This window comes from Mus caroli, unplaced genomic scaffold (genome assembly GCF_978045245.1).
Source record: "Mus caroli unplaced genomic scaffold, Mus_caroli_1 scaffold_20, whole genome shotgun sequence".
NCBI lineage: Eukaryota > Metazoa > Chordata > Mammalia > Rodentia > Muridae > Mus > Mus caroli.
In genome coordinates this window covers 12,614,865-12,640,698 of record NW_028227275.1, presented here as the reverse complement: position 1 = coordinate 12,640,698, position 25,834 = coordinate 12,614,865, and the positions used below count along the sequence as shown (strand labels likewise).

Here is a 25,834-nt window from a genome sequence, read left to right as displayed (position 1 = left end):
AGACAGCAGTCACCAGCCACAGTCATTTCTATCAGAAAACTTACAGGCAGTCTAGGAGACCTGATCTTCAGGCGTCCAGTGCTCCGTTGTATACCTGTGTGATACATATAATCAGAGAAATAGATAATGAGAGGCGCCGTCTATCAGTGTCTCATCTATGGTCATAGGAGGAGATACTCACAGTTGTAGCAGAGACTGAAGGCTTGGAGTCAGTAATGAGCATCATTATCATCTGGCGGAGATGAGGAGGGAGAACGTTTCTGTTGCATGCTGAGGAAGCCAGAGCAAGCAAGAGGCTGATTGTGAGAGGCTTAAAACCAAGGCTGAACCTCCTGCAGCTCATGTTGTCTTCGAGGTTAGGACTGCTGATCGCTCATTTACTGCTCAGTGTCCTTATCTCTAACTAGATTATGAGCTTTCTCTAGGCAGAATCTGTGTACATTCCCTTCCACAGTTTCAAGAAATACAGCAAGAGCAGAGAGAAGAGCAGAAGGAGGGAAGGACTGTTTTATCTACTGTATTGACAAAAGGCTGCATGCAAGGAACCTGGAGAAGTAGCAAGGCTGGATTTGCTGAGATGCCCTGGAGAAAATTCCAAAAGCTGCCCAGTGGCCCATGGGTCCAATCTCAGATCTAAAGCCTTTCTGTTGTTCTCCTCAGGACCAGTGTTTTAGACATGTAGCCAAGTTTCCAAGATGCCTGAAGGTGCCCTCAGATGGTTACTTCTCCCCTCATTAGGTCTTTCAAAGAATCTACTGTCAGTCTACTAGAAGCCAGACACTGTAGTAGACACTGGGGCACAATGGTAGACAAAGAAAACAAGGTCTTTACCTTACACTTATAGTGCAGCAGAGAAAGAAAAAGTATTCAAATCAATGCCATTGTGAGGCAAGTAACACTATGATTACCATTTGTAGTTGGAGCAAGTTAGTGTCATTAGTATTTACCATGTCCCATGTCAAATTAAGAGATCAAGTACACTGTGTTGAGCTTCATGAGTGATGTCAACAAGGAGCCAAACCCAGCACAGAGGGGTTCTCATTGGTAGTTCATCTCTCATTCTCTGTGAGTGTGAGGTGATGCAGTAGTTGGAGCTGGCATTGTATATTTGGGTTCTAACCCAGCTGTCCTACTATGAAACTACTTGTGGTTCATGCTTTCTTCTTGTCCACATAGCTGCCTTACCTGGAGAGTGGGAAATACATACAAGCATTGGCCCCATATTCACAAAGTCATCAGCAAAACCAGGGAACTGACACCAGGCAACACACTGCCACTGGTCTCTGCAAAGAGCGTAGATCAGCATATCCATTGTGTTCAGAAGCATGTATAGCAGCTTGAAAGATGGCTGCATGTTATTGCATCTGTTAAAAATAGCGAGATCAGAATATTAATTTAACACATGGGTTTGAAAACCAGATTTAGGGACTGGGGGTGTAATTGGGCTGACTGGAGTTCTTGCCTGGTATGCATGTAGCCTTGAGCTGGGAACCTTGCACTGAAGAGTCCAAAAAAGTGAGCAAAATAAGCAAAAAAAAAAAAAAAAAAGAGAGAGAGTTGTATGAAGTGATTTCTGAGAGCCTTTCAGTGCTGTGTGCTCTTAGCCCGCCTGGGAGAATGTTCATTCTTCTGAAATGCAAGCTGTGCAGTACTCAGTGTGTGTTCTATAGCCTGGATTCGAGTGTTTACCAAGGAGAAGGAAGTTTTCTAGAAAGAACTTTACATGGTTATTAGCCTTGAACTAGAAAGTAGAAATTGTCACAATAATACAAGAATTAGAGGTGCAAATTTTAAAAGAATCAGACGCTGCCCTTTTCTGCTGTGCTGATTACAAGGATAAAGTGAAAAGATCAGGCTTGACTTAGACAGATCATCCTTATTAAAAAAAAAAGAAGAAGAAGAAAAGAAAAAGGAAGGAAGAAAGAAAGAATGAACAGGAGAGGAAGAAAAATCCAATAACTTGAAATGACCAAATACATATTATTTGATGTTTGTTCTTTCTTAATCCATTTCACTCCCATCAAATTGCTCAAAAGCTACTTTGATTTATAAATGGAATTTAGGAAGTTAGGAAACTGAAAAATAAACAATTTAAACTTTGAAAGATAGCTCCCGGGAAGCAGAGTAAAGGTACTTAAAGGATTTCCATTTCCTAAGACCCTAGAAATGCGGCGGATTGGAGTGCTCTGTTTAACTGCTGTTATGGATGGCCCCCTGGGTAAACTTGATGCTTTATAAAAAGCCAATACTCAGAAAGGGTTTTGTAAAAATAATATTCATTCACAGACTCATCCAGTGGAACAATCCACGGCTGACATTTTGTGAGCATGTTGCATGAAGGACGTGTCTGAACAGTAACATGTACCAGGCCAGTGCCAGCTATGAGCCAGCCCCAATGATCCTTCTGCCCTTGAATGTCTACTTGTTGATTCTTTATCATTCCAGGTAGGAAGGTTTGCTTTAGATATTCTTGCTAGAACCTAGTTGAACATATAGCAATGATGGAGAACAAGTACATTTGGGTGGGGTGAGGCTGGAGGTACCAGAGCTAGTACTTATTGCCTGCCAAGCCTGAGCTGGACACTTGCTGCTTGCTGTGGCATTCAGGAGGGAAGAACTGGAATTACCCATTGCCTGCTTGCATCCACTCTCTCCTGATTAGCCAAGTAGCCTTTGTTTCAGTTCTCTAACATGACTCCTTAGTTGACTGCCCCCTCTTTTATTAGTCATTGTGATGACTTTACCTCTTCCCTCTGACCCCACTTCTTCCCTACCTCTTCCTTCCAGCAGCACCGGAATCTCCCATATCTCAAAGGAAACGATCTACACTGTGTACACAAACATGGCTTTGCTTTCTTCTTCATCTGCTTGGCTCACTCACCCTCTCTATCTTTATCTGCTGTGCTGGAAGAATGGCTTTATGCCTCTGTGAGCTTAAATTTCAATTTTCTGTCTCTTTCCATACCTTAGGGTTCACTTAATTCTCTCTAATCCTGTCTGTCTGTCTGTCTTCCTGTCTCCTACCTATCATCTGTCTATCTATCTATCTATCTATCTATCTATCTATCTATCTATCTATCTATCTATCTATCTATCTAATCTATCACCTTCTATCTATCATCTATCATCTATCTAACCACCTATCTCTCTATATCTATGATCAATCTGTATCTCTCTATCGATCATCTATCTGTTTTTCTGTCTGTCTGTCTCTCTCTCTGTCTATCATCTGTATATCTGTGTCTACATAGACTCTTATCTCAGTTTCAAAACATCAAGGTGTTCATGAGAGACACAATTTTATCTGCCAATTTAAATTTTAAGAAACAAAACTGTTTTATAAGCATCATTCCTAATTTTTACCATATCTTCATTGCTGAATTTTGTAAATTTACTTATAAAGGATCTGATGTTATTCTTTAAACCACCACTGAACTCACAATGGTCTGGCTATTTATTGTTTATGATTTATAGCCTTGTCTGTAATCATGTCTGATGTCCAGATCTTATGATCATTTCTCATTACTTATCCCACCCAATTTCAGCAGTTGTTAACACTGTTTCTAGCTCTTTCCAAAGTCTGTTTGCTGAAACCTTCACTGGTATGTGGTTTCCAATAGGATTTTTATCATGTTTTCTTTGTTTGTAAAAGGATACTTTCCCAGTGAGCCATACCCACCCTCACCACTGATTAGAGTTTCTGTACAGATTTCTGAGCCCTGTGCCCTACTTCAACCTTCCAGAATTGCACACACACACACACACACACACACACATACACACACACATTCATACAAATCACAGAATAATCTCTCTCACTCACACTTGCACAGTACACATACATTCACAATAACACTCTCGTGTACACTCATACACATATTCATACACACTCTTATTCCCAGTCACACACACCTACTCACATACATACATACATAAACACTACACACACATGCATGCACATACATTCAGATACAGTAGGAGGCTCTCATGTGATGGCTCTTAGATGCTTCCAAACCTGTGCCATCTTTAACAGGCTGCATCATCATTTCCAAATTGTAAAAACAGCATCATCTCCTTTCCTTTATTTGGTCAAGTGGTTTCCAGAGATATCTCAGATTGTCTTTTTGTCATGTTAGCATAAATCTTCTCTGATTTAGAAATATCAAATCGCGTGGACAGCACTCATGTCTTCCACGAGTTTCAGTCTCTCTGTACCTTTGATTCTAGGCTGAATTTGCTACTCATGCAAAAGCCTTTCTGTAGACCCACCTTCTCCATTCTTAGTGCAATTCCTTAAGCTCCCCCTTTTCTACACTCACTCAGGTTTCCTGCCACCCAAAGGACTTCTTTATGTTTCCCTGTTCATTTCAGTTTGAAAGAGGGCAATCTTTGTTTAAAAATTTCCACTGCTCACAAGAGAAAACTACCAAAATTTCAAATAGATCGTATAACGACACACCAGTGTGTCATAATTACTTGTGAAGTGCGTCATGAAAAATGTGTGCCAATAATTATGAACTTATACTGGTGAATTATCACCTGGAAAATGCTTTCTGAAATTTTGAGGCAATTCAAGGTTGTCAAAAATTATGTCATTCTTACATGCCTGCATTTCTAAATGAACAGAAATCAATGGAACAGCCACGGGTATGTCTGCAACCTCTTCTGCCTCTATTACTGACCACAGTGAGATATGTTTTGAAAGAACTGGAAGTGACCAGGTGGATGCAAGCCATTGCAGTGTGGGTTTCATTTGAGATTTTTTTGCTCAAACTCAACCATCTGTGTTTTTGTGTGGGAGTATGTGTGCATGTATGGCTATGCACAAGTTCATGTGTTTATGTGTGTGTGTGCATCTGTGTGCCTCTTGTATGTTGTATGTGTGCTATATGGACTTGCTAGTGACAATATGCACACTTACATGTGCAAGTGTACATGTACATAGGTGCATAGTCATACGGAGTCCCAAGATAGATCCTGATTGTCTTCCCCTGATCCTGCAACCTTTGTTTTTTTTAACACTTTTTTTGAATACTAAACTGGATGTTCATCACTTTGACTAGGTTTGCTGGCCAATTAGCTCCAAGAATCTGTCCTTTTCTGCCTGCCCTCAGTTCTTGGGCTACAGAAGCTCAGTATTATCACCTAGCTTTTGACTATTAAAAAAATGGGTACCAGGATTTTAATCAGATTTTTATACATCAGCCAACATCCATCTCCCCCAGCCCAAGGTCATCTTATGTATGAATTGTTCTTAGCATGGATTTTTTTCAGAGTAACAACTGAAAAATACTAGCCACCAGATATGATGTTCAGCCCCTTGATCTTGGCATGGGCATCCTTCTTGGGCCACATTCCTGAGGCAGCATTCCAATCTCACAGTTATCTACTAAGCCTCTCATCTCCACGGACACCCTCTACTGTTGCCATATTCTTTGAGACTGTCCATCACTAGGACCTCAGTCAGGCTTCTCCTTGACAGGGCAGGGTAGGAAGGCATCAAGCAATTCTGAGTAAACCCAGAAAATCAGTTGATGATCTTTGCAGTTAGGCCTTTTAAAGAGAAGCTCTCCTTTGAAATTCCCAGGATCCCTTCTCACTCATTTCAGAATGGCTATGAGCAAGTTCAAGGAGATACCCGCCCTTCCAAACACCTATTAAATCTCTAATATTGTGAGCAGATTTTCTGAGCTGCCTTGCTTAATGTGGATAACAATGATGTCTTCCTCAAAGGGCAGCTGTGAGGATTCTATCATAAAACTAACCATGCCTGGGGGTCCCTCTGTAGCCTTTTCAGCAAGCTGAGATAAGTCTTCAGCTCCTTCAGGCTTTATATAACCCTGCCATGTTCAGCTGGGGTTGACTTTACTTTGTAGCTTTTCCAAATGCGAAGCAAATTAATTCTCTGGTGAGTTACGTGTTGTTCCAAGGGAGTTCTTTGAGACGTTCCAGCAGGGAGGCTTTGGAATGCTGTCCCTCCGACAATTAATACATAGTTTTATGTTGTAACCATCAGAAGATGCATTGATTATCATGTATTTAGACTTGACAGAGGTCAACCATTGTCTCTCTGTGTGTGTCCTCGTGTACTCCTGGGCAAGCTGGCCTTTTCCTTTCTGCACCTTTCTGAGCCCACATTTCCAGAGCGTCCTTCAGTCTAGCCAGATCTTCAGCTTAGTGGCTCAAAGTCATTGCCATTACTCTGATTTTTTTTTTTTTTTTGAGACTTAGAAGGGCTCCACTGTCTGGTTGGGTTGCACTTCCAACTGGAGTCACTGAACCATCACATTATCAAATATGTCAACTTGACTCATTGCAGATAACAGAGGGTGTAGAATCAGGCTCGTCCCCAGGCTATGCATCTCTGTTCCTGAGGCTTGTTCGGTGCCATTTAAAATCCCCTGAATTAGTCAGGACTGGGAGGATGAACTATCATCAGCATTGTTGCCTGTCATGCTTTTAGGAAACCTATATTTTTGTCAAGGAAGCTAAAGTTGAGTGTGATTAAACAACCAATTCAAGTTTACACAGTAAGTGGCAGAATCCAGGATCCAACCTACGCTGGCATTCATTCATGTCTCTGTACCACTGCTCTGTCTCAGATGATGTCTCCTCTGAGGTGTACTTCAAATTCAGTTTCTAGGCAATGCACTTCATCAAGCCCATATCAAGTCAGAACTATGTAACATCTCTAAACTTAGGTCCTTTGCCTAAGAGCTTCTTCCAGGCCTAGGAACAAGGAGTGCATTTACACTTCAAATGAAACCAAGGTCTCCTTTGAGAACTCTGCACTGGAGGAGACACCTTGTGTTTTCCCCACAAACCACAGGATCCCCCGCCTTGATAGTTGAATAGGATGATCTCAGCAAAGCTGACAAGATGTTTCCATGTTTGTTAAACAAGAGCCATTTGTTTAGTTCAGGAGCATCTGTTGAATAAACAAGATATCTGATGTGCCATTTGCTCATTGGAAATTAACAAACCCTTTAAAAATGGCAATTTGTCAAGAGTTATATGAGGCAGAATTCATTCTCGGCAAGGGAACAAATTGAAAACTTCCTTCCCAGGCTTTCCAGAATCCCCCAGAGCCAGCTGTGCAGAAAAAGTTCAGTTTAATTCTTTCATCATTAAAGAAAATATGCACACAATGATGGCGAGGAAAAGCAAGTGTCCTGTTATGGAAATTGAGGCATCCTGGGGGAAGCATCGTCCAGAGCAATTGATGTGAGCTATTCTCCTTCTGGGCTGTGTTTCCATTTGGAGAATGGAAGTCTCCTGCGTGCGAGGCAGATTTTCCTCTTCCATGCTGTTTCAGAAATCATTTGGTATTCTTCCTGTGGTGTTCCGTGAAGCAGGCATGAAGGAGGGTGTTGATCTTAAACCATGAGTAAAAGGGACTGGAAAAAGGAAAAATCCCATCACCTCTCTTAAGAAACGCAGCCAGCTCAAGACACTGGTAAAAATTACTCCCAGCACAGGTCCACTTTTCCCTTGCCACACAAAAATTTCATAGTGTTTGTTCAGCTTCTCTTAGTCCTTGGTCCTGAACCCACAAATTCCCATAATATTTAACCCAGGTACAGAAGCATAATGAACAGTGAACGGTGGGTGTCACAGGTGAACGGTGGGTGTCACAGGTGAATGGTGGTTGTCACAGGTGAGTGGTGGGTGTCACAGGTGAGCAGTGGGTGTCACAGGTGAACAGTGGGTGTCACAGGTAAATGGTGGTTGTCACGGGTGAATGGTGGTTGTCACAGGTGAACGGTGGGTGTCACAGGTAAGCGGTGGGTGTCACAGGTGAACAGTGGGTGTCACAGGTGAATGGTGGGTGTCACAGGTGAATGGTGGGTGTTGCAGGCGAAGAGCTTAGTGTTTTCCTTCCTTCATAGGTGAGGAAACCAGAGGTTTAAAAAGAAGTAGAAATGTGACTCAAACCCACACAGACGGGGAGCCTGTTGATTTGATCTTGGGCTGCATTTGCTTTGGAAAATCTTGGAAGACATAAGGGCCCTGGGTCCCGTGGTGTGAATACTGAAGTGGGCAGGACACTCACTGAACTTGAGCCCTACCATCGGCAGAATTGTGATTTACTGTGATTCCTGGCAAGTGCTTGCAAACTTGAGGCTTATATGCTATTCTTGCTGGCTTGCAATTCAAATTCTTTATTTAGAGGGGTTTGGGAAGGGAGGGGCGGATGAGCAGGATCAGGAGTGCTCAGGCTTTATATAAGTGGGTCCCCGTGGACTCCAGTTAGAAGCTAAGGAATTAGCTGACGCCGGGCCCTCTGCATCTTGCTGCCTCATCTCCTCCCATTAGCTCTCTTAGCAATTGATCTTGTAAACTTTCTGAATCAGAGAAATTAAAGATGAAAAAGAGCCTATTAAGTGATCTTGCCCCAGCCCAGGACTAGGCTGAATGACTCCCGGGGGAGGGGTCTGGAGCAGCTGGTTCACTTTCATTTTAATTGTCCCGGAGGGTCTGACCTTTTGCTCTTCCCCTAGGCATCTGTTCCCAAGCCAGTGGCTGCAGGTGCATGCATCATTTCACAAGAGGCTGGTGCTGTGTGCCCCGGCTGTGCATGTTCATCTTTACTTCAAGTTCCACGACCCTACAGGGTTTTCAACTTGGAAGGCTGGAGTTCAGGGTTTGAGTGGAAATCTTCTATAAAGGATAGGTTAATGAGCTCTATCTATGAATATGAGCTTTTGATTTGACCTTTTATTCCCTTAGTGAGTTGATGTGTGTGTGTGTGTGTGTGTGTCTATGCTTATAAAATGGGATAAAAATCCAGGTGTGGTAATGTGTGCTCCTGCATTACCTAGCATTCCAGAAGCAGAGGCAGGTAGATCTCTGTGAGTTTGAGGCTAGCCTGGCCTACACAGTGAGTTTCTGACTAGCCAGAGCTACATAGAGAGACCCTATCTCAATAAAACACAACAAAATGTAGTTAAAATGAAATAAAGGCTACATGATACAGTCAGGGTCAAGAACTGAAAGTCTCTGGGGGAAGATCAGAACAGCATGGCCCCAGTATGTGTGGTATCCTTTAGCTTATGATAGGCGTTCGTTACCTAGTTCAATTTATACAACAACCCTAGGCAATAACCACTGGTACTGTTCTTTCTTCAGAAGTATCTTAAATCTCTGAGAGGTACAAGAAGCTTATGTAGCTAGCTGTTGTTGGTATGGCTGAGATTTTAATCCAGGTCTCTCTAATACTCCTTTCTATTTGTACTGCATGTATGGTAAAAGTGAAGAAGATGGAAGAGGAGGAAGAAGAAGAGAAGGAGGATAAGGAGAAGGGAGTCAGTGCTGGCTTCAAAAGCAGGGCTGACCTTCTAAACTGAGAAGCTCTTATAGTATGAGCTCTCTGCAGATTCCATGTCTTAGTCATAGGCAATGACGTCTTCCAGGCCTTGGCAAATACTTTATCTATGTCTTCTCTGCTTCGAGACTGAAGAGAAAATGGCGTCCAATGAGTAGAACATGATGCTTAATTGGTATAGCGGCTTACCAGTGGCTTGCTGGGCCTTTCCTCCCAAACTCTTTTAGCTTGTTACAAAAGAAGATCTCTTTATTCTTTCAACTGTTAGTCTTTGGGTTCCATTGGCTAATAGGCTAGGTACTTCCACAGGCTCCGGATGATGGTTGATTATGTGGCCTATGAGGCTAGACAGCAAGAACATACCTATTCAGGACCTGTGTAAAAGGTGGAGGGACGAGGTGAGCCCACTTGATACAGAAATCAGAGAGATGGCTGTGTTGGGAAATGAATGGAGTTTAGTAGAGAGGAAAGTCCGATGGAGCAATCCATTTTGCCACAGAGATTCCGTGTTGTCCTCAAAGGAATCGTGTGTGACGTCAAAGAACAATGTAGCTTTATTTTCTTTTCCCCAGTGTACTTTCTGGGTTTAGTGTAAATTAGAAGTGTACCTCTGAGCAGCCATTAAGTCAAAAGAAGTGAAGTTAAATCATCATTATTTGAATCCTTCCTCTTCGATTTGTGACCCACAGAATATTAAAGGGTCACTTAGTCGCTTCATTAAAGCATACCTCTGTTCCTGCATTTCCAGTTTGTGGGCTGGAGATGCCTCCTCCATACAGTCCTTGTTAGTGGTAGATGCTACAAGGGGAATGGGATGCTGGCACAGAATGGCTGACTGACACTCTCCTCCCTCCTCCTTTCCCGAAAGGACTGTCATTCTGTAAATGCTCCAAAGGATGAGCTATGAAGCTAAATCTGTCTGCTCTGGGTTTGAATCTGGTGCCATCATTTATCAGCGATGGGGACCTAGACAAGTCATGACCTTGTTTCAGCCTTTAGCCCCTTGTTGGTAAAATATACACAAAACTGCACATGCCTTGTTGGAATGTGGAATCTTTGCTCCAAAATAGAACTGAATGCCACTGTTATTAGCAAAAGTTGGTATTATCAAGGTGGGCACATCCAGCAACCTCCTTTCTTTAATCTACAGTGGAGGGGGCATCCCTTAACTAATCAGATCAGTTACAGAAGGCACTAAATAGGATGACCAAGAAAGGCATCATTTGGTCATGGGATGACTCATAAGATACTGGAAAAAATATTGAATTGTCACAGGGTGTGGAGCAACGTTTACTATCTTCTTTATGGGCGCCCCTGTGGTTACAAGCTCTGCTCTCTAATACAGTTGTCTGATGTCATCCAGATACGTTTATATAAATGGACTCGTGTGTGGTAGACGTCCTTTCTAAAATCAGCCCCAGTCTTAACCTGAGACAGCTGTAAGGATTCTGTCAGTGTAGACTCCAGGCTAGTACATCTATACCATTATATTGCACCAGAACACAGTCTCCTAAGAGTCCTGAGGCAAAGACTGTGAAATTCTGGTTTTATTCTCTCTAGAGCCGAGATACAATTAAAAATGTTACCACAGTAATTGGCAACATCCATTAACTTGATGAGAATTGCCCAAGGCGACACATTTTCCCCCTTTTGCACATTATTAGTCTATAAATACACCTGGTTCTTTGCTCTTTCTTCTGTAGAACTTCCACAAACTGTCCTCCCCACCCTCCCAAACTGTCTCCTTAATGCCCTTTGCCTTTTTAATTAACTCTCTGAGTACTTTCTGCACTTCCAGCCGGTACCACATAATCTTGGCTCTAATTACATGTGGCCTTGTGGTTTATCTGAGAGGCAGCCTCAAATGCTCAGCCCTGAGGGTAGTGGAGATAGTCCCTGGAGCCTGGTCCGAGCTTCAGCTCAGTGTTAACCCACTGAAGAATCTGCAGGGACTTTGCTTCCTGTGTGAACACATCTATGTAACAGGAATGACAATGTTTGTGGGAAATTAGACAAGGATGTGGCTATGATCTGCAAACAACCAAGTACTGACGTCACCTGTCAGCAACTCCTTTATCCATCCAGGTCCTGTTTTATGTCTTCTGGTCCTTGATGAAGTGATGGGTACACACCATTCTGATGGTGTGTGAGACTTCCAGTTCTCAGCAACAGGAGATCTCTCTTCTCTAATGCATTCAGTTGATGAAGGCAGGGATGAGACCAGAGTGGGAGAATCTTTAGCAAACAGGCATAAAGAATGGCAGTGCAAAGGTTGAGACCCTCTAGGCCTCATTCCTCCTGAGCTGTGAGGTTACAGACTTCAGAGACAAAGTATGGAAAGGATCCTTGGTCTCTGCCAACTTGTACTTTCTGACTCTTTGAACATATCTGTAACTCACTTCTGAAGAGCTAACCCTTTGTGGTAACCCAACAGCATTGACACATGTTGAGGTGCATGTCATAATTTTCAAATGATATGTGGTCCTTTTGTGCCATTTCCTATATCAGTGAGAGCTTCTATACATCTGGAAGCTACTCTATCTCTTCTTGATGTCCTCTATCCTTAGTTTTCTTCTTTGGTATTGCATAAATGCAGGTACCCACTAGCTGAATATAAGAGGGACAGATTGTTCAGGTGATGTGATCTGCCTTGAAGGAAGGCTGGATTGTGGTGATGGGGATCACCATCCAAATTCAGACAACATTGCCAATGTAAATGGCTCCCTTAGTCTTGAATGGAAGAGTTCAAGACATTTTAGTGGACACTGGCTTACTCCTGAGTTTGTGTTTGTTCTTGCTCTTTGGCTCACCCAGGTAAGTGGTTGTGGGCATTGACTAAGTACTAGGCAGGGAGGGCTGCATGATAAATGACATCATTCCATTCAGTACATCCACAAGTTATTGCTGCTTAGGAGTCACACAGGCTGCAAGTTGTAGTATTTTTTATGTATTTTAAGTGCACATCCCATAAACTAAGCATGCATGCATTTGCATACATGTCTATTTATGGATACGTACTTAAAATTTGCTAGCTAGGCAACTGTAGTAAAAAAAATTAAAAATAAAAATATATTTTCCTAAATTTCTGGCACAGTGGCTGCAGTTTATCCAAGATAATTGTTATTTTGTTTCTGGAGTAACTTCTTGTGCTTTCTTCCCAGATACCCTTATTTAAGCACACCATTTCCCAACTTAGTGCCTTAGATCCCATGCCTCCTGTGCTCTTCCTAATCGCACACATTCTAACCCCAAATCCCAATTCTTGTCTGACATCCCCCGATCTACTTTTCTCTCTCAGCATTCTCCAATTGTGGTACTCCATAAACACCGCATAAAGAAACAAGACATGCTCAGGAGTTAGATCAAGAGATTGGAGACAGGACACTCTAAGGACCAGAAACAAAGGTTCCACCTGTTCTTTGTTTCAGGTCAGGGAATGTTGCAATGGTTTTGGCCTATGTAATTGAAAGGGATCTGTGTAATGAATGATCAGGTCGTCTTTGAACCACAGGTCTTTGTAGATCGTGCCATGTAACACAGTTTTACTGGGAGATATGAAACTATTCACAGGAGTTGCTTAGATTGTACCTACCCTATGGGTACATAGATGTAGCATCTGAGCCACACTGAGTGCTTATCCTTAGTAGGTATTCAGTTAAAAGCTTGCCGGCTAGTCTCCTAATAACTGTTTCAGTAGTCCATAGGCAAGTTCTTACAGATTTGTTACTGCATAGCCCAGTTCCGAGCGCCATGAACCAAGACTGAGTTTCTAACAATAGGGTGCCTATATCATGTCTCTGCTTCTGGTTCACTGCAGTTCAGCGGAGTTGAGCTTGCTTGTCTTTGGAAATGGCCTCTCGATGTGTGTGTGTGTGTGTGTGTGTGTGTGTGTGTGTGTGTGTGTGTGTGATCTGTCCTGAATGTACTTCACTGGGCTGAAGGATTTCTTTCTAACCCTCTAGAACTTGAAAAAGATGTTAATTTATTTAATTAGATCATGATTATTTTTTCTAACTGCTTCTCTGGTAACATTTACATTATATTTTTAGCCCAAAATAAACCCCTGACTTCTTATAACCTCAGACAAATGGTTAATAAAAATAATTAGCCCTTTTAAATGAGATTTCCATGGTATATAAGCTGATATCTTTATTTCAATCTTTTATCTTATGAAAAATTTAGTTATTTAACTTTTTTTCAAATATTTTTGGTTGTAAGCCTAACCTTTAATGGCTGAGCCATCTCTCCAGCCTTAATTTTTTCTTTCTTTTTTTTATTTTAAAGAAATAGAAGCAGTCATTAATAGTTTCCCAACCAAAAAAAGCCTAGGACCAGATGGGTTTAGTGCAGAGTTCTATCAGACCTTCAAAGAAGATCTAATTCCAGTTCTGCACAAACTATTCCACAAAATAGAAGCAGAAGGTACTCTACCCAACTCATTCTATGAAGCCACAATTACTCTGATACTTAATTTTTTTTCTTAAAGGTATATATTGCACATCAGACATATCCCTCAACCAGTCTCTCCTACCCTCCATTTTGTTTTCTTCCTCTTTTCTGTCTCTTTTGTTACCCCACATAATTTTACTTATATTTTCATTTAACACACATACAATCACATATACTATATCATGTATATAATATACATCACATGATGCATATTATATGCATATATGATTGTGTATCTCTAAATTAAACATAGGATTCACAAATGAGAGAGTATTATTTTCCTATTTTTTTCTAAGACTGGCTGAATTTTCTTAATGTTTGGGTCCAGTTACATTCCCTTTACCATAAACCATAGAACTTCCCTCTTTATGGCCCAAGATTTCCACACTCTTCTTACCCATTCTTCTATTAGTACCTAAGTTGGTCTCATAACTTTGCTCTTGTGAATATAGTTACAATAATATTCGTGTGTAATCATATCTGATAAAAACATTCAGGGTCTCTAGGTATTAGAAAACTATATTGAGTTTACATCTTCTGTCAGTATGTCAGGCATTAAGAAACAAACAACAGAAATTGTTGGTGTGGATGTAGGTAAAGGAGGTCTTTATATACCTAGATAGTATGTTGTAAACTAGTCTAACATCTATCTATATGGAGGTTAACAAAAAAAAGAAACAGCAAAACTCAAAATACCAAACAACAACAACAACATAACCAAATAAATCTAATATGTGACCCAGATCTATCAGTCTTGGGCTTTTACCCAAAGGACCTGAAATCAATAATTGAGATTTAATTCCAGTTTAGTATATTTCAGATACTAATGAGCTGCAGCCCAACATTTGGAAAATACAGAAATACAGATGTGTTGGGCATCCCTTGACCAGGAAGCAGAAAGTTGAAGGAACAGTAGATAGCTACCCAAGGGTCATGGGAAGGCCTTGAAGAAACAGTGAAGGACTTCATAGGAGATGTGTTCTTACAGGATCCTTGGCTGCACGGCAAGAAGAAGAGAGGTCACAGTATGGAGGGAGAGAGAGAGGAGATTGAAAATAAAGGGAGGGAGGCAGGGAAGTAGGGATGGAGGGAAGGAGAGAGGGAAGGAGAGGGAGAGAAAGTGAGAGAGAGAGACAGAGAAAGAGAGAGAGAGAGAGAGAGAGAGAGAGAGAGAGAGAGAGAGAGAGAGAGAGAGAGAGAGAGAGAGAGAGATATTAGTATTCAAGATATGAAATGCAGTTAGAACCTAGGACAATCCCTATTTATGAAATACAGAAAAACATAGAGTACTCCCCTTTCCTCCTAATTTAAAGAAATTAGGAAAAAATCATTTCTTTTCTAAATTTAAAATTTGCAATACAAATTTCTCTAAGTGTCCTGTCACATTGTTGTAGTCTGCCAATCTAATCCCAAATTCTAGGGAGAGAAACTGTTGGCTGTAGCCTGCGAGTAATTCTAGCCCACGTTTCTTTGGAGTAGAGGGAGGGCAGATGGATATTATACAAATGTGGGTGTGAGGATCAACACCTAGAACTCTGTTAATCTAGAGACCTGATAAGGCAGGTGATCAGTTGTAACCTCAAAGTGTCCACTGGAGGAGCCATGGTCCCAGCGGCTGCAGGAGGCCCCTGAGCTGTTACAGGCCTGACATTTCATCAGCATGATCACATTTGTCACGGGAATCACTGACCCAGTATTGCTTTGGTTATAAATGGGGGGAATAGCAATATATTGACATAAAATGAAGGCTTTAGCCACTTAATTGTTTATAGATTAATTAAATGAATGGAATCTGTTGTGTTACAGAATTGCTTTCAACATTTATTTGAAACATACTGTAGGCTGTTATTCTTCATGTCTATTCATCCACTCAGTAGATACTTGTAAATGCATAACAAGATATGATGATGTGTACTAGTGAAAAACATCATTTAATCAGGTGTACAGGCTGTCTTTCAAGAGAGGATGATGAAGAAGAAAAACAAGAGATGCACCAAACTGTCAGTGAAGTAAGATTGTGTTTGAACCCAGGGATCCTTCTGAATTTCATGTCTTATCAATTGCTGAATCTTTACACTTCTGAGAATCTCCATTGCCCATCTGGGAACAAACAAACAAACAAACAACAAAAAGCAAGGAAAATTGCATATTTGATCTCTAAGTCTGTTTAAAGATTGTGATAACATGTTTTAAACTGTAGATGCCCTGGCCCATTAATCTATTAATTGCAATTGCTATGACACAAACACTTTCATAGTGAGCACTGCACAGTGAAAGGCAGTGTTGCATGCCTCCCTCTTCTGAGTATTTTGCATATATATTTTACATAAACGTATTGTTTTTATTCCTGTGTAGTGGTAGGGTGCTCCTGTGGGTGTAGGTACATGTGTAGGTGTGGGCACATGTGTGTAGTCCATAGAGGTGAGAGAGATACCTTGGGTTGTTCCTTGTGAGTGGCCTACCCTGTTTGTCTCTTCTTGTTCATTTGGGTTTGGAAACAGGATTAGTGTAGACTGGCAGTCTAGTGAGCCCCAAAAATCTACCTGTCCCTCCCTTCCCAGCACTGGATTGCAAGCATATGTCACCACATCCAGATTTTCTTTACACTGATTCTGGGGAATTATACTAATCTTAAGCAGGTGGTATGGGGCACTTTAACAACTGGTCCATTGCTCTATCCCATCATCATGATCATGATCATCATCATCATCATCTCCCAATTGTTAAACACCTGAGACATGGAGAAGATGAGGTGTAGTGTCCATGATCCCACAGTGACCTCAGAATGGTTAACAACAGAATGGATGCTCTTACCTGCATCACTGATACGTGGAAGGAAGAGACCTTCACAACTCAAAACTGAGTTTTGGCCTCTAATTGGGTAGTTCTTAACTCTTGGGGTTCATAGACCAATCTCCAACACCAGTGCATTATATTGCTACCTTTGCTGTGAGATTCAGGAAGGGAAGGCTATTGCACTAGTTTAACTAAGCCAGAATCCCCAGGGTAGGGCCTGTGTGTTTAACAATTTTCACACAGTTCCCCCAGGAAATTCTAATATAAAGTCAATGCAAAGAGCTTTCATGAGAAGTAGGCACTGAGATAAGCCATAAAGGCAACTATGGAGCATATTGGACAATTTGTATTCCACCTAGAGAGCTTCGGGGAGGAAGCCGTGGTGTGCATTTGAGAGATAAACTCAGGCCTGTTAGGTGACAACTCTCTAATAATATATATTACAAAACAGGAGATAGTTTCAAATGTCTGATCACAAAGCAAAAAAAAAATGTGCATGTGGGATGGGTAGATGTATTTATACATATGATAATTAATTTAATTTAAATAATTGTACATTGTGCACACATGTCAAAACATTACATTGACCCCTGTTCGTGTGTGTGACTCTAATTTATCAGTTAAGATACTATTTATGAAATATTTTGTAATTTAAATGTCTAACTGATTAGTTAGGAAAGCATGGATATTCTGACCTTATTGGTATTTTGGCTTCGGTTTCTACCCCACCCCCCTCCAAATGTTCATTTCTGTGATTTCTTAGGGAATCTGTGCTTTGCAATTCATACCTTCACAGACAGAAAAAAAAAAAAAAAGTCCAGGCTCTTGGCCCCACCACTCCTTCCTGACAGCCAAGTGCGCTATGAAGAGGCTAGGGCTAGAGTTCAAAATTGGAATCTAGGGCCACTCGACACAAACTCGCTGTGTCTCTGGATGCTTACAAAGGCTGCTTTCTGATCTGTGAAATGAAGGGGCTGGATTAGACTGAGATGTTTCAAAGGTTGCTGTGTCCAGCTCTCCCGGGGACTGTCCTGTCGAGGTGAGCTGTCATGGATCCTGAGATGTTCCTGTCTGACCTACTTTATGGGAGTGGACGTGAAGACTGTTCTCACAGAAGGTGCTGTTGCTAAAATTAAACTGGCAGCTTATGACCTCGTTGCCAGTCTTCGATCAGTGGTGTCTGAGTGGAGCTTCTAGGGGCTGAGTTCTGTGTCTTCCCTGGAGGTTTGCTGTGACTCCCTGGATCCTCTTGTTCCTGTGTCCTTGGTCTTTTATCATGACTCAAAAAGGCTTCTAATTTGGGAGAATAATCACCATCACTCCTTTCAGTGTTCCACGTGACTTTCAATGCCATCACTGGACTCATCAATTGTTATCAGATTAATAACAAGGACCTCTAAAAAGAAACCACCTCACACATTGTGCAGCTCTGTCTAGGTTTTTGTTTTTGTGTTTTGAAATCTTCCCTTTCTTGGAATAAAGTGAGCAGTGTGAGGCGAACAAATCCCTGGAGCATGGAGAGCAAGCGCTGGTTTGTCTGCAATGAGTTTGTCTAGCGACTAAAGGATGCTTAAGGCAGGGTCTGATGGAGGTTGTCTGACTGAAATTGTTTTAATCAGCCTCTCAACAAATATTTACTGATGATTTTTCCCTGTGACAAGCACAGTGATTGCATACCCTGATGGATTATTCAACAGTAAACTCTGAGGTCAATGAACATGTCTGGTAGGGATACAAAGGTGATTTCAACCTATTGCAACGGTCTTTTAACCCAAGGTGAACAATACCATTTTATTATTAAAGGAATTCTCATCAAAAGTCATTTTTTGACGATTTGTGATCAGATAAGGAATATAAACAGGGAGAGCTTGACTCAACTGAACACCTGGTGGAGGGATTTTTTTTTTTTAATCTGCCACCTAAAAGACCCATAATTAGGCAGTCAGCAAATGTAAGACTGGGAAAAAGGGAGAAAAGACAGAAGGCTAGAGGGCAGGTTAGCTCATTTTGTTCTTCACATAAAAGAACAATAGCTAACATGGAATACTTCCCGTGTACCACCAGTGATGTCAGTATTTACTGCTTAGTCAATGTAATCTGTGACTCTAGGAAGCTAGTATAGTGATCCTCCTATTTTATATCACATACATGTATAGTGTTCTAGGGTGTTGGCAACAAAGCCACAAACCCTTCTTAATGAAGACTGATGAGTAGTCAAAAAATTAATTATATCCAGTTGTGCATGTTATGTTTCAGTTGAGCCCCTTAGCAGAAGAATTTATGGCTAAAGAATTGAAAATTCCTCATAGAGTTTTTTTTTTCACAGATTGTATATGACTGTAATATCCTAATTCTCTTTTGTTGCATGGAATTTTGTTTTAAAGTGTCTTAATTAAAGCCAGAACTATGGCATAATTAAACACAGTTACTGTTGATGGCTTGTTTATAGTATAAGAGCAATCATGTGTCTGGCACAGTTTAGGTTTACCACCTGATGCTCTGGAGAGATGTGCTAAGGGTTTTCTTCCATGCAGTTTCAGGGAGATGCTTATATCTTTGCCCTGGTGCAGTCACTACTGACAGGGAGTATAGTTTAATTTGGGTCATTTCTAAAAAGGATCTCTGCAGGCTCCTGAGTTGAAGGCTTAGCTGACTGCCGATGGGTGTTTAATTGATGATTAAAGAATTGATAGTTGGATAGATTACTAAGATGTGGAGCCTTGTTGGAGAAAGAAGCTCACCTAGAACATGCTTTGGGTTGGTATATTTTCAGACCCTTTCTCTCCATCTCTGTTTTCTAGGCACTAAGAGCTAAGAATTTCTCTACTATGTTTCTTTCAGCATGATGCTCTGTTTTGTAGGTGTGTGGCTATGGAGCAGTTTGAGCAGATTGAAACTATAAGTTGAAATCTTCCTTCAAGCTGCTTTTCTTGTTATGTGACATAAAGGGCAGAGTGTTATTTTCTTGTGGCCCGTTCTATTCTGGATATTGGCCCTGGCCTGGTGGCATGCTCTGTCCTGATGTTAGTCCCAGAAGGTCAAGGGATTTGGATGCTGGTGGTAGAAGAAATCCCAGGATCCTCTGTTTACCTGATTGCCATATCTGTGTAGGCATGCCTCTCATCCATCTCCCATTGCCCATCACATCGTTGAAGCTCCTCTTATCTATTGAAGACCTCTCCATCCTCAGACATCAAGAGTCAGGAAAACTTACAAATATGCCTTCCATCAACTCTTTCACCTCTTACTTCAAAAATCTCTACTCTCTATTCCTGTATCATCTACATTGACCTTCTTGCTCTTTAACTTCTTTCTAACACTCCTTTCATATGGAATATCACCAATCTGAGTTACTCCCCCTCTGAGTGGTCAGGAAACAAAAGGTTTCTAGACTTATACAGGATATTCCTACAATGCTCCTTTATGTAGAATTCATATATGGGAGCAGGGATATTGTTGGCTAGAACCTTGACTCTAAACAAAGTGGCTGGGCTCAGATCCTAGTCTCCCTTAGGTAGATGCAGCAGTCCATGGGAGAAGCTAAGCCCTGGCTCAAACTCACCTACCTGGCCTCAGTCCCACACTTGCTGCTTCGTAGCTACATAACTGGAGGCAAGTGCCTTAAGCTCTCATTGCCTGATTGGGCCTTCTTTAAATAGAGGAAAGGATTGATTCCCAACAAACAGAGTAGGCCAAAGGATTGAATAAGACCAGAGTTTCCATGTAAGACAGTGCCCACCACATGTGTGCTTTCGGGATCTGTGAATTGTTATCGCCCTGTGGCTCCAGGCACATCAGATAATCTCTCTTATTATCCTCTTTACCAAGGAGGAAAATTAGATGAATGGTACTTTCCTTAAAAACTCATTTCAACAATTAATTAAGATAATGCTTATGAATACCAAACACAATGCCTGATACTAGATGTTCTCTGTACTCATTAGCATTTGTCAGTGTTATCTTGTGCCTTTCCCCATCCATTTCCACCAAGGCCTCTCTTGCTCTCCCACCTACCCTGCCACACAACAGACATTATCCGACATGTTCACTTGTTTTTTTTTTTCCTTGTTGTTGTTGTTTGTTTGTTTTGTCTTTTATATTATCATATTGTTTACACATTGTTTTCAGAAATGGGGCTTGGGACTTTAAGGCTGACTTATCTGACTGTGTCTCTTCAGTGTCTGTTAATTTCCCGGTGACATGGCATGTTCCAGAATAACCATAGTTCACAGCAACATTACTATTCAAATCAGGTAAGGAAATGCAGATGCAAGGACTTAGGTTTGCTACCTATGAGTAGGCCTGGTACAAAGTCCAGGGAACAGCTGGGTATATCTAGTGGCAGCAGTGCCTTTCCACTGCCAGTAGTTTTGTCTCTCACCAAGAAATGGTTCACAAAATCTAGAATCACTTTTTCCTTGTCACAGTTGAAAAGATGCTGCTATATGCAGATGGTAGGACTGTTCAACAAGTCTGCGATGCACAGTTCAGACCCCATAACCGAGAACTATGTAGTATAGGTGTTGATTGTGCTAAATTGAGAACCCTGAAGCTAATGTTGACATTAAGGCAAAAGCAGCCACTGGCATTTTGTGCAGGATTTGGATCTAGGAGTCACAGGTAAGACTGTTCCAATGGGGTTTTAGAGCATGGTTACTTGTGCAAGTCCTTTGGGTACTTTAAAAACACCAATGTTGTGGTCCCACTCTGATTGATTTTTGGCTTCACAGATCTAGGCAGGTGCCTGTTAGTTTATGACCTCTCCTGGCGATGTTCTTAAGCCTGTAGGACTACCGGAGGCCAGTGTTCTGGCTAGAACACAAAAGGACCTGTTTCATGAATAGAGGAGGGGCTTCTGGAAGTATGAGGATGGGTGGACTTGTCCTAGGGAGAAGGGGCATGGGAATAGATAGAGGTATACAGGCTGTTGGAACTGGCCCATAAGGAAAAGTTGGGCCATCGTGCAACTTCAGAGTGGGTCTTATGTGCTCTGAAATGACTAAGCTCTCCATGCCTCAGTTTCTCTTCCAGACAAGTAATAAATAATGAAGACTGGTGCATTTAGGTCCAAGATTTGTTGTTAGGATCAAATGAGATAAATGAAGCAAAATGAAATGTATCAACAATTGTAAGGAAAATATCCCTTGAAGTCCTACCTTGGTTGTTTAGCTTTTTGGGGTGAAAGAAGTAATTTACAGAAGTAAATGTTTTAGCTAACAGGAGTTTGGTCTTCTAAGACCTGATTGTTTTATTTTAATCAACAAATGTAATTTAATTTTCTCTATCTTCTACCATTTGCCACCCTGGTGCATTAACTAAGAACACTAGGCATAAAAGCCCCTGCTTCTGTTTTCACTTTCTTCATCACTTCATGTAGCTGTCGGGCATCTAATTCATCTCTAACACAGTTACACCACAGTGCTATTGGAAAACACAGCAATCTGTGATGTGGAGATTGAGTTTTAGGTCTGTTTGCCATGTTTTCTACTTCTCTTACTGTCTAGACATCTGTCCTCTAATAAATGTGCTTCCTAACTTGATTCTCTTATGTGTTGAAGCCTGGAAAATCAGAAAACCAGTATTGTGATGGTTTAAATAGGAAGCGACCTAGCTATGACAGAACACAGTCACTGGCAACATTAGCAATGGCTCTGTTTCTAAAAGTGCCATCTGTGATGGTGATGTCCTACAAATTCCATGAATCAGGGCGTACTAGAGACCTTGATTCTGTGCTCTTGGGTGCAGGGATGTTTTAGTGTGTTTCTTGGCACTTGTGGCTGGATTTCTGCATCTCACACTGGCCTGGATGTCTAAGGCAGGAGAGGAGACCATTGTCCAGGTGGCCTTGAGAAGGATAGGCAGAGTGTCTTCTGTACAGACTCTGAGCTTATCCTCTTCAAGATGCTGGCAAGGAAGTCTCAGGGTTCTCTCAATCTAGTAACCAGGAGAATTTTTGTCCCAGACACCAGATTTTGAGTGTTTGCACCCAAGCAGTTGTTTGTAAACAAAGGAAGAAAGAAGAGTAGACATACTCAGTTGATGGGGACATACCTTGAGACCAACAGAACAGGGAAGGAAAAACAGGTAGTGTTCTATGTGTAAGACATGGATAGAGAAATAATATGGATATTTAGAGGTGTCTTGGGTTGAAGACACAGCTCAGCGGTGGAAAGCCTGCCTCTCAGTGAGCATGTGCAGAGCTCTAGTTCAGTTCCTAGGACAAAGGAGAAAATGTAATGACTAAGAAGACAGATGGTGGGGAGAGAGACTGACAAAAATCTTTTATAAGGCACAAAGTGGCAGGGATAGCTCAAGGACAGAGATTCAGGCTGACATTCCCATGTCATGAACTCTGTTTTGTCAAGAGGCTTGCTCACTGACACAGCTGTGCGAGTCCTGCATCACAGAGGTTGCAGGTGGCAGTCTCTAAAACCAACCATACTTCTAGGGCTGCCAATGGTTGCACTGTGTCAGCCCCTAGAATGCAGGATGGACTTGTTTCAGAGCTCAGAGTGCTGTATAAGCCCAGATGTGTATCACTCTGCTGTCCCCTGTGCTTGGCCTTACTCAGCCTTGTCTCTCCCTTTCTCCCCCCAGGTCGGTGTCTGGACTGGATAAGGAGGCAGACCTGGTGCACATGGAAGTGAGGACGGCAGATGGATGTGAGTGCTGGTGAGATCACACTATGCCCAGAGATCTGCCTGAGGTCTCTCTCCAGCCCTGATTTGCATTTTAATGGCTTAGGAAGATGAAAAACCTCAAGGTCTATTACTGCCTTATCCATCCCTATTTCCCAGTGTAGACAGAGACTTCCAGTCGCAAGGGAGACAGTTATTGGCACAAACCACCAGGAATGAATTTTCTGGGGATGTGAGTAAGTGGGATGTATTTTGCTGCCCCTGTTAGTGATTTCCTGAGCATCTTTGGTGTAATTCAAACACTGGCCTCTGTAGCTCATCCAGGCATTGTATGTCTGCATGGTAAACCACAGGGACCACTTGCTTTAACAAATGAATCCTTTCTATAGATAGGCTTCCTGGAAAAACTTAACAGTAGTTATTTGCAAAAATGTTGTCTTTCTATTGGTCAGAAACTTAAATATAACCTACAATATGCTAGACTTTGTTCTTGACCTCGGAGATACAGTGGTAAGACTTACATTATCTGTGCAAACAAGGGGGTCTTTTCTAATGATGGACCCCCAAGAGTTCAAGTATTTAACCTTTGCACAGTTTCTTAATTTATTTGTTGAGAAGTTCATGTAAATATACAATATATTATCATATCTATCTTGCCTGTTCCTTCTTGAGCTACCACAAGATTCTTCTTAATAAACCCCCTCTCAATTTCATGCTTTCGTTTTTTAATTTTTTAAAATCCACTAAGTCAGTTTGATGCTGCTCATATATACATGTGTGTGTGTGTGTGTGTGTGTGTGTGTGTGTGTGTGTGTGTGTGTGAGTGTGTGTGTGTATGTGTATTGCAACCTACTGGAGCATGGACAATCTACCACAACCTCAAAGATAATTACTCCCTTCCCCAAGCATCTATCAGCTATCATTAACTCCTCAATAAGAAGTGGAGCTTTGGGAACTCCCAAGTCCCACTATAAAAGAGGAGGCAGAAAGCATTCAACCCTATAGGTGGAACAACATTATGAACTAACCAGTATCCCGGAGCTCTTGTCTCTAGCTGCATATGTGTCAAAGGATGGCCTGGTCGGCCATCACTGGAAAGAGGCCCATTGGACATGCAAACTTTGTATGCCCCAGTACAGGGGAATGCCAGGGCCAAAAAGTAGGAGTGGGTGGGTAGGGGAGTTGGGGTTGAGGGTATGGGTACTTTTTGGATAGCATTGGAAATGTAAATGAGGAAAATACCTAATAAAAATATTTTTTAAAAAAGAACTTAAGGATAAGAGAGAGTGCTATAAAATGCTGTTGTCAGTATGTGACCTGGCTGTTTACACTCATGCACTCGCAGGAGATATAGTCACATTCATAGGACCTGGAAAAGATCAAGACAGACAAACACAAAGTTCTTTGTAACTTGTATGGCTGCAGATATCTTGCGGAATTTGTGTCAAGCCAGTTGTTATAGGAATGGTAACATTTGAGCCTTGAGAGAGATGGCTGAGTGGTTATGACACTGGTGCTCTTTCAGAGGACCAGAGTGAGGTTTCCAGCACCCATATTATAGCTCAGAATTTCTGTAACTCCAGTTCCTTGGGATCAAATTATTTCTTCTGGCCTGTAAGGACATTCCACACATACGGTGCACATAAATAACACACACGTAAAAATCTGAAAATGCCTTGATAAAACTATAGTACTTAGCTTCCTGGAATTTAACATATTTATAGGGATATATTTTCAAAGGAAAAATAAAATCAACTTAGATGAAAATCTATTTTGTTCTAATATATAGAATCTTCTAGGTTAGAAACAGACATAAGCAATCTAATAGAAACACAACAGAATACACCGCTGCCTATAAGAACAGTGGAAAAAGACTCTTTACATCTCTGTGCTGCAGTACCCTCTAGAACAGAATATTCTCTGTTCCCGTTCACCTCAGAGGTTTCTTGGATGACCAAATAGCAGCAGAACGTTATGGAAGCCATGCAAAGTATAAAACTTGTAAGCATATCTTGCTTTGACCTGCTCTATCTACAGAATACATTAGGAAACACTGAATGTGCTTTCTACCTCATTTAGAAATTAGGAGACCTTGCTCAGAGTTCTTAGCCTTTCTTTGATACCTCATCTATTGCTTTATATAGTTTTGATCCACTTGTTAACATGGATCTTATTGTTGCATAAACTTGACAGTAAAGCAGAGTTTAGCAGAGCAACGGACCACACAACACACCTAGTGATGACCCAGAGGGCTTCCTGTCATCTTGGGCTCATCGTCACTGATAATTACCATGCCCAAGCTTGGTCTAAAGGCATCTTGTGGGGACACAAAATGATTCTTCCCATCCCTTTAGCATGGCTTAAGGTGAGCTTGCCTTCCTCGGTGTGGCTCCTGATCCAGGAGATCAATCAGGCTTGGTCAGAATACTAGGTCTCACCCAGGCCAGAGGGTCTATTCTCTTCACCAGAGGGAATTTTTCCTATTGGGCTTTCACTAATACTTTAACGTTCCCCCATCTGAAGAGGTAACCCTAGCTGATGTTATGGAATTAGGGCTTTGACCTATTGGCTTGGGGACATTGAGTTAGGCAGTTGGGTTACAGCCTCAATGCACCTATCTAAAAGA

The 25,834-nt window shown here is 41.5% G+C and overlaps 1 protein-coding gene across 1 annotated transcript in view; it reads left to right on the top strand.

Annotated features, from left to right (window-relative positions):
- The window catches only part of Sorcs3 (sortilin related VPS10 domain containing receptor 3), a 596,124-nt gene that overhangs the window by 415,594 nt on the left and 154,696 nt on the right, over positions 1-25,834 (top strand). The window contains exon 6 of the mRNA XM_021151815.3: positions 23,168-23,232. Coding sequence (XP_021007474.1) covers positions 23,168-23,232 — 65 coding nt within the window. The remainder of the gene's footprint in view (positions 1-23,167; positions 23,233-25,834) is intronic.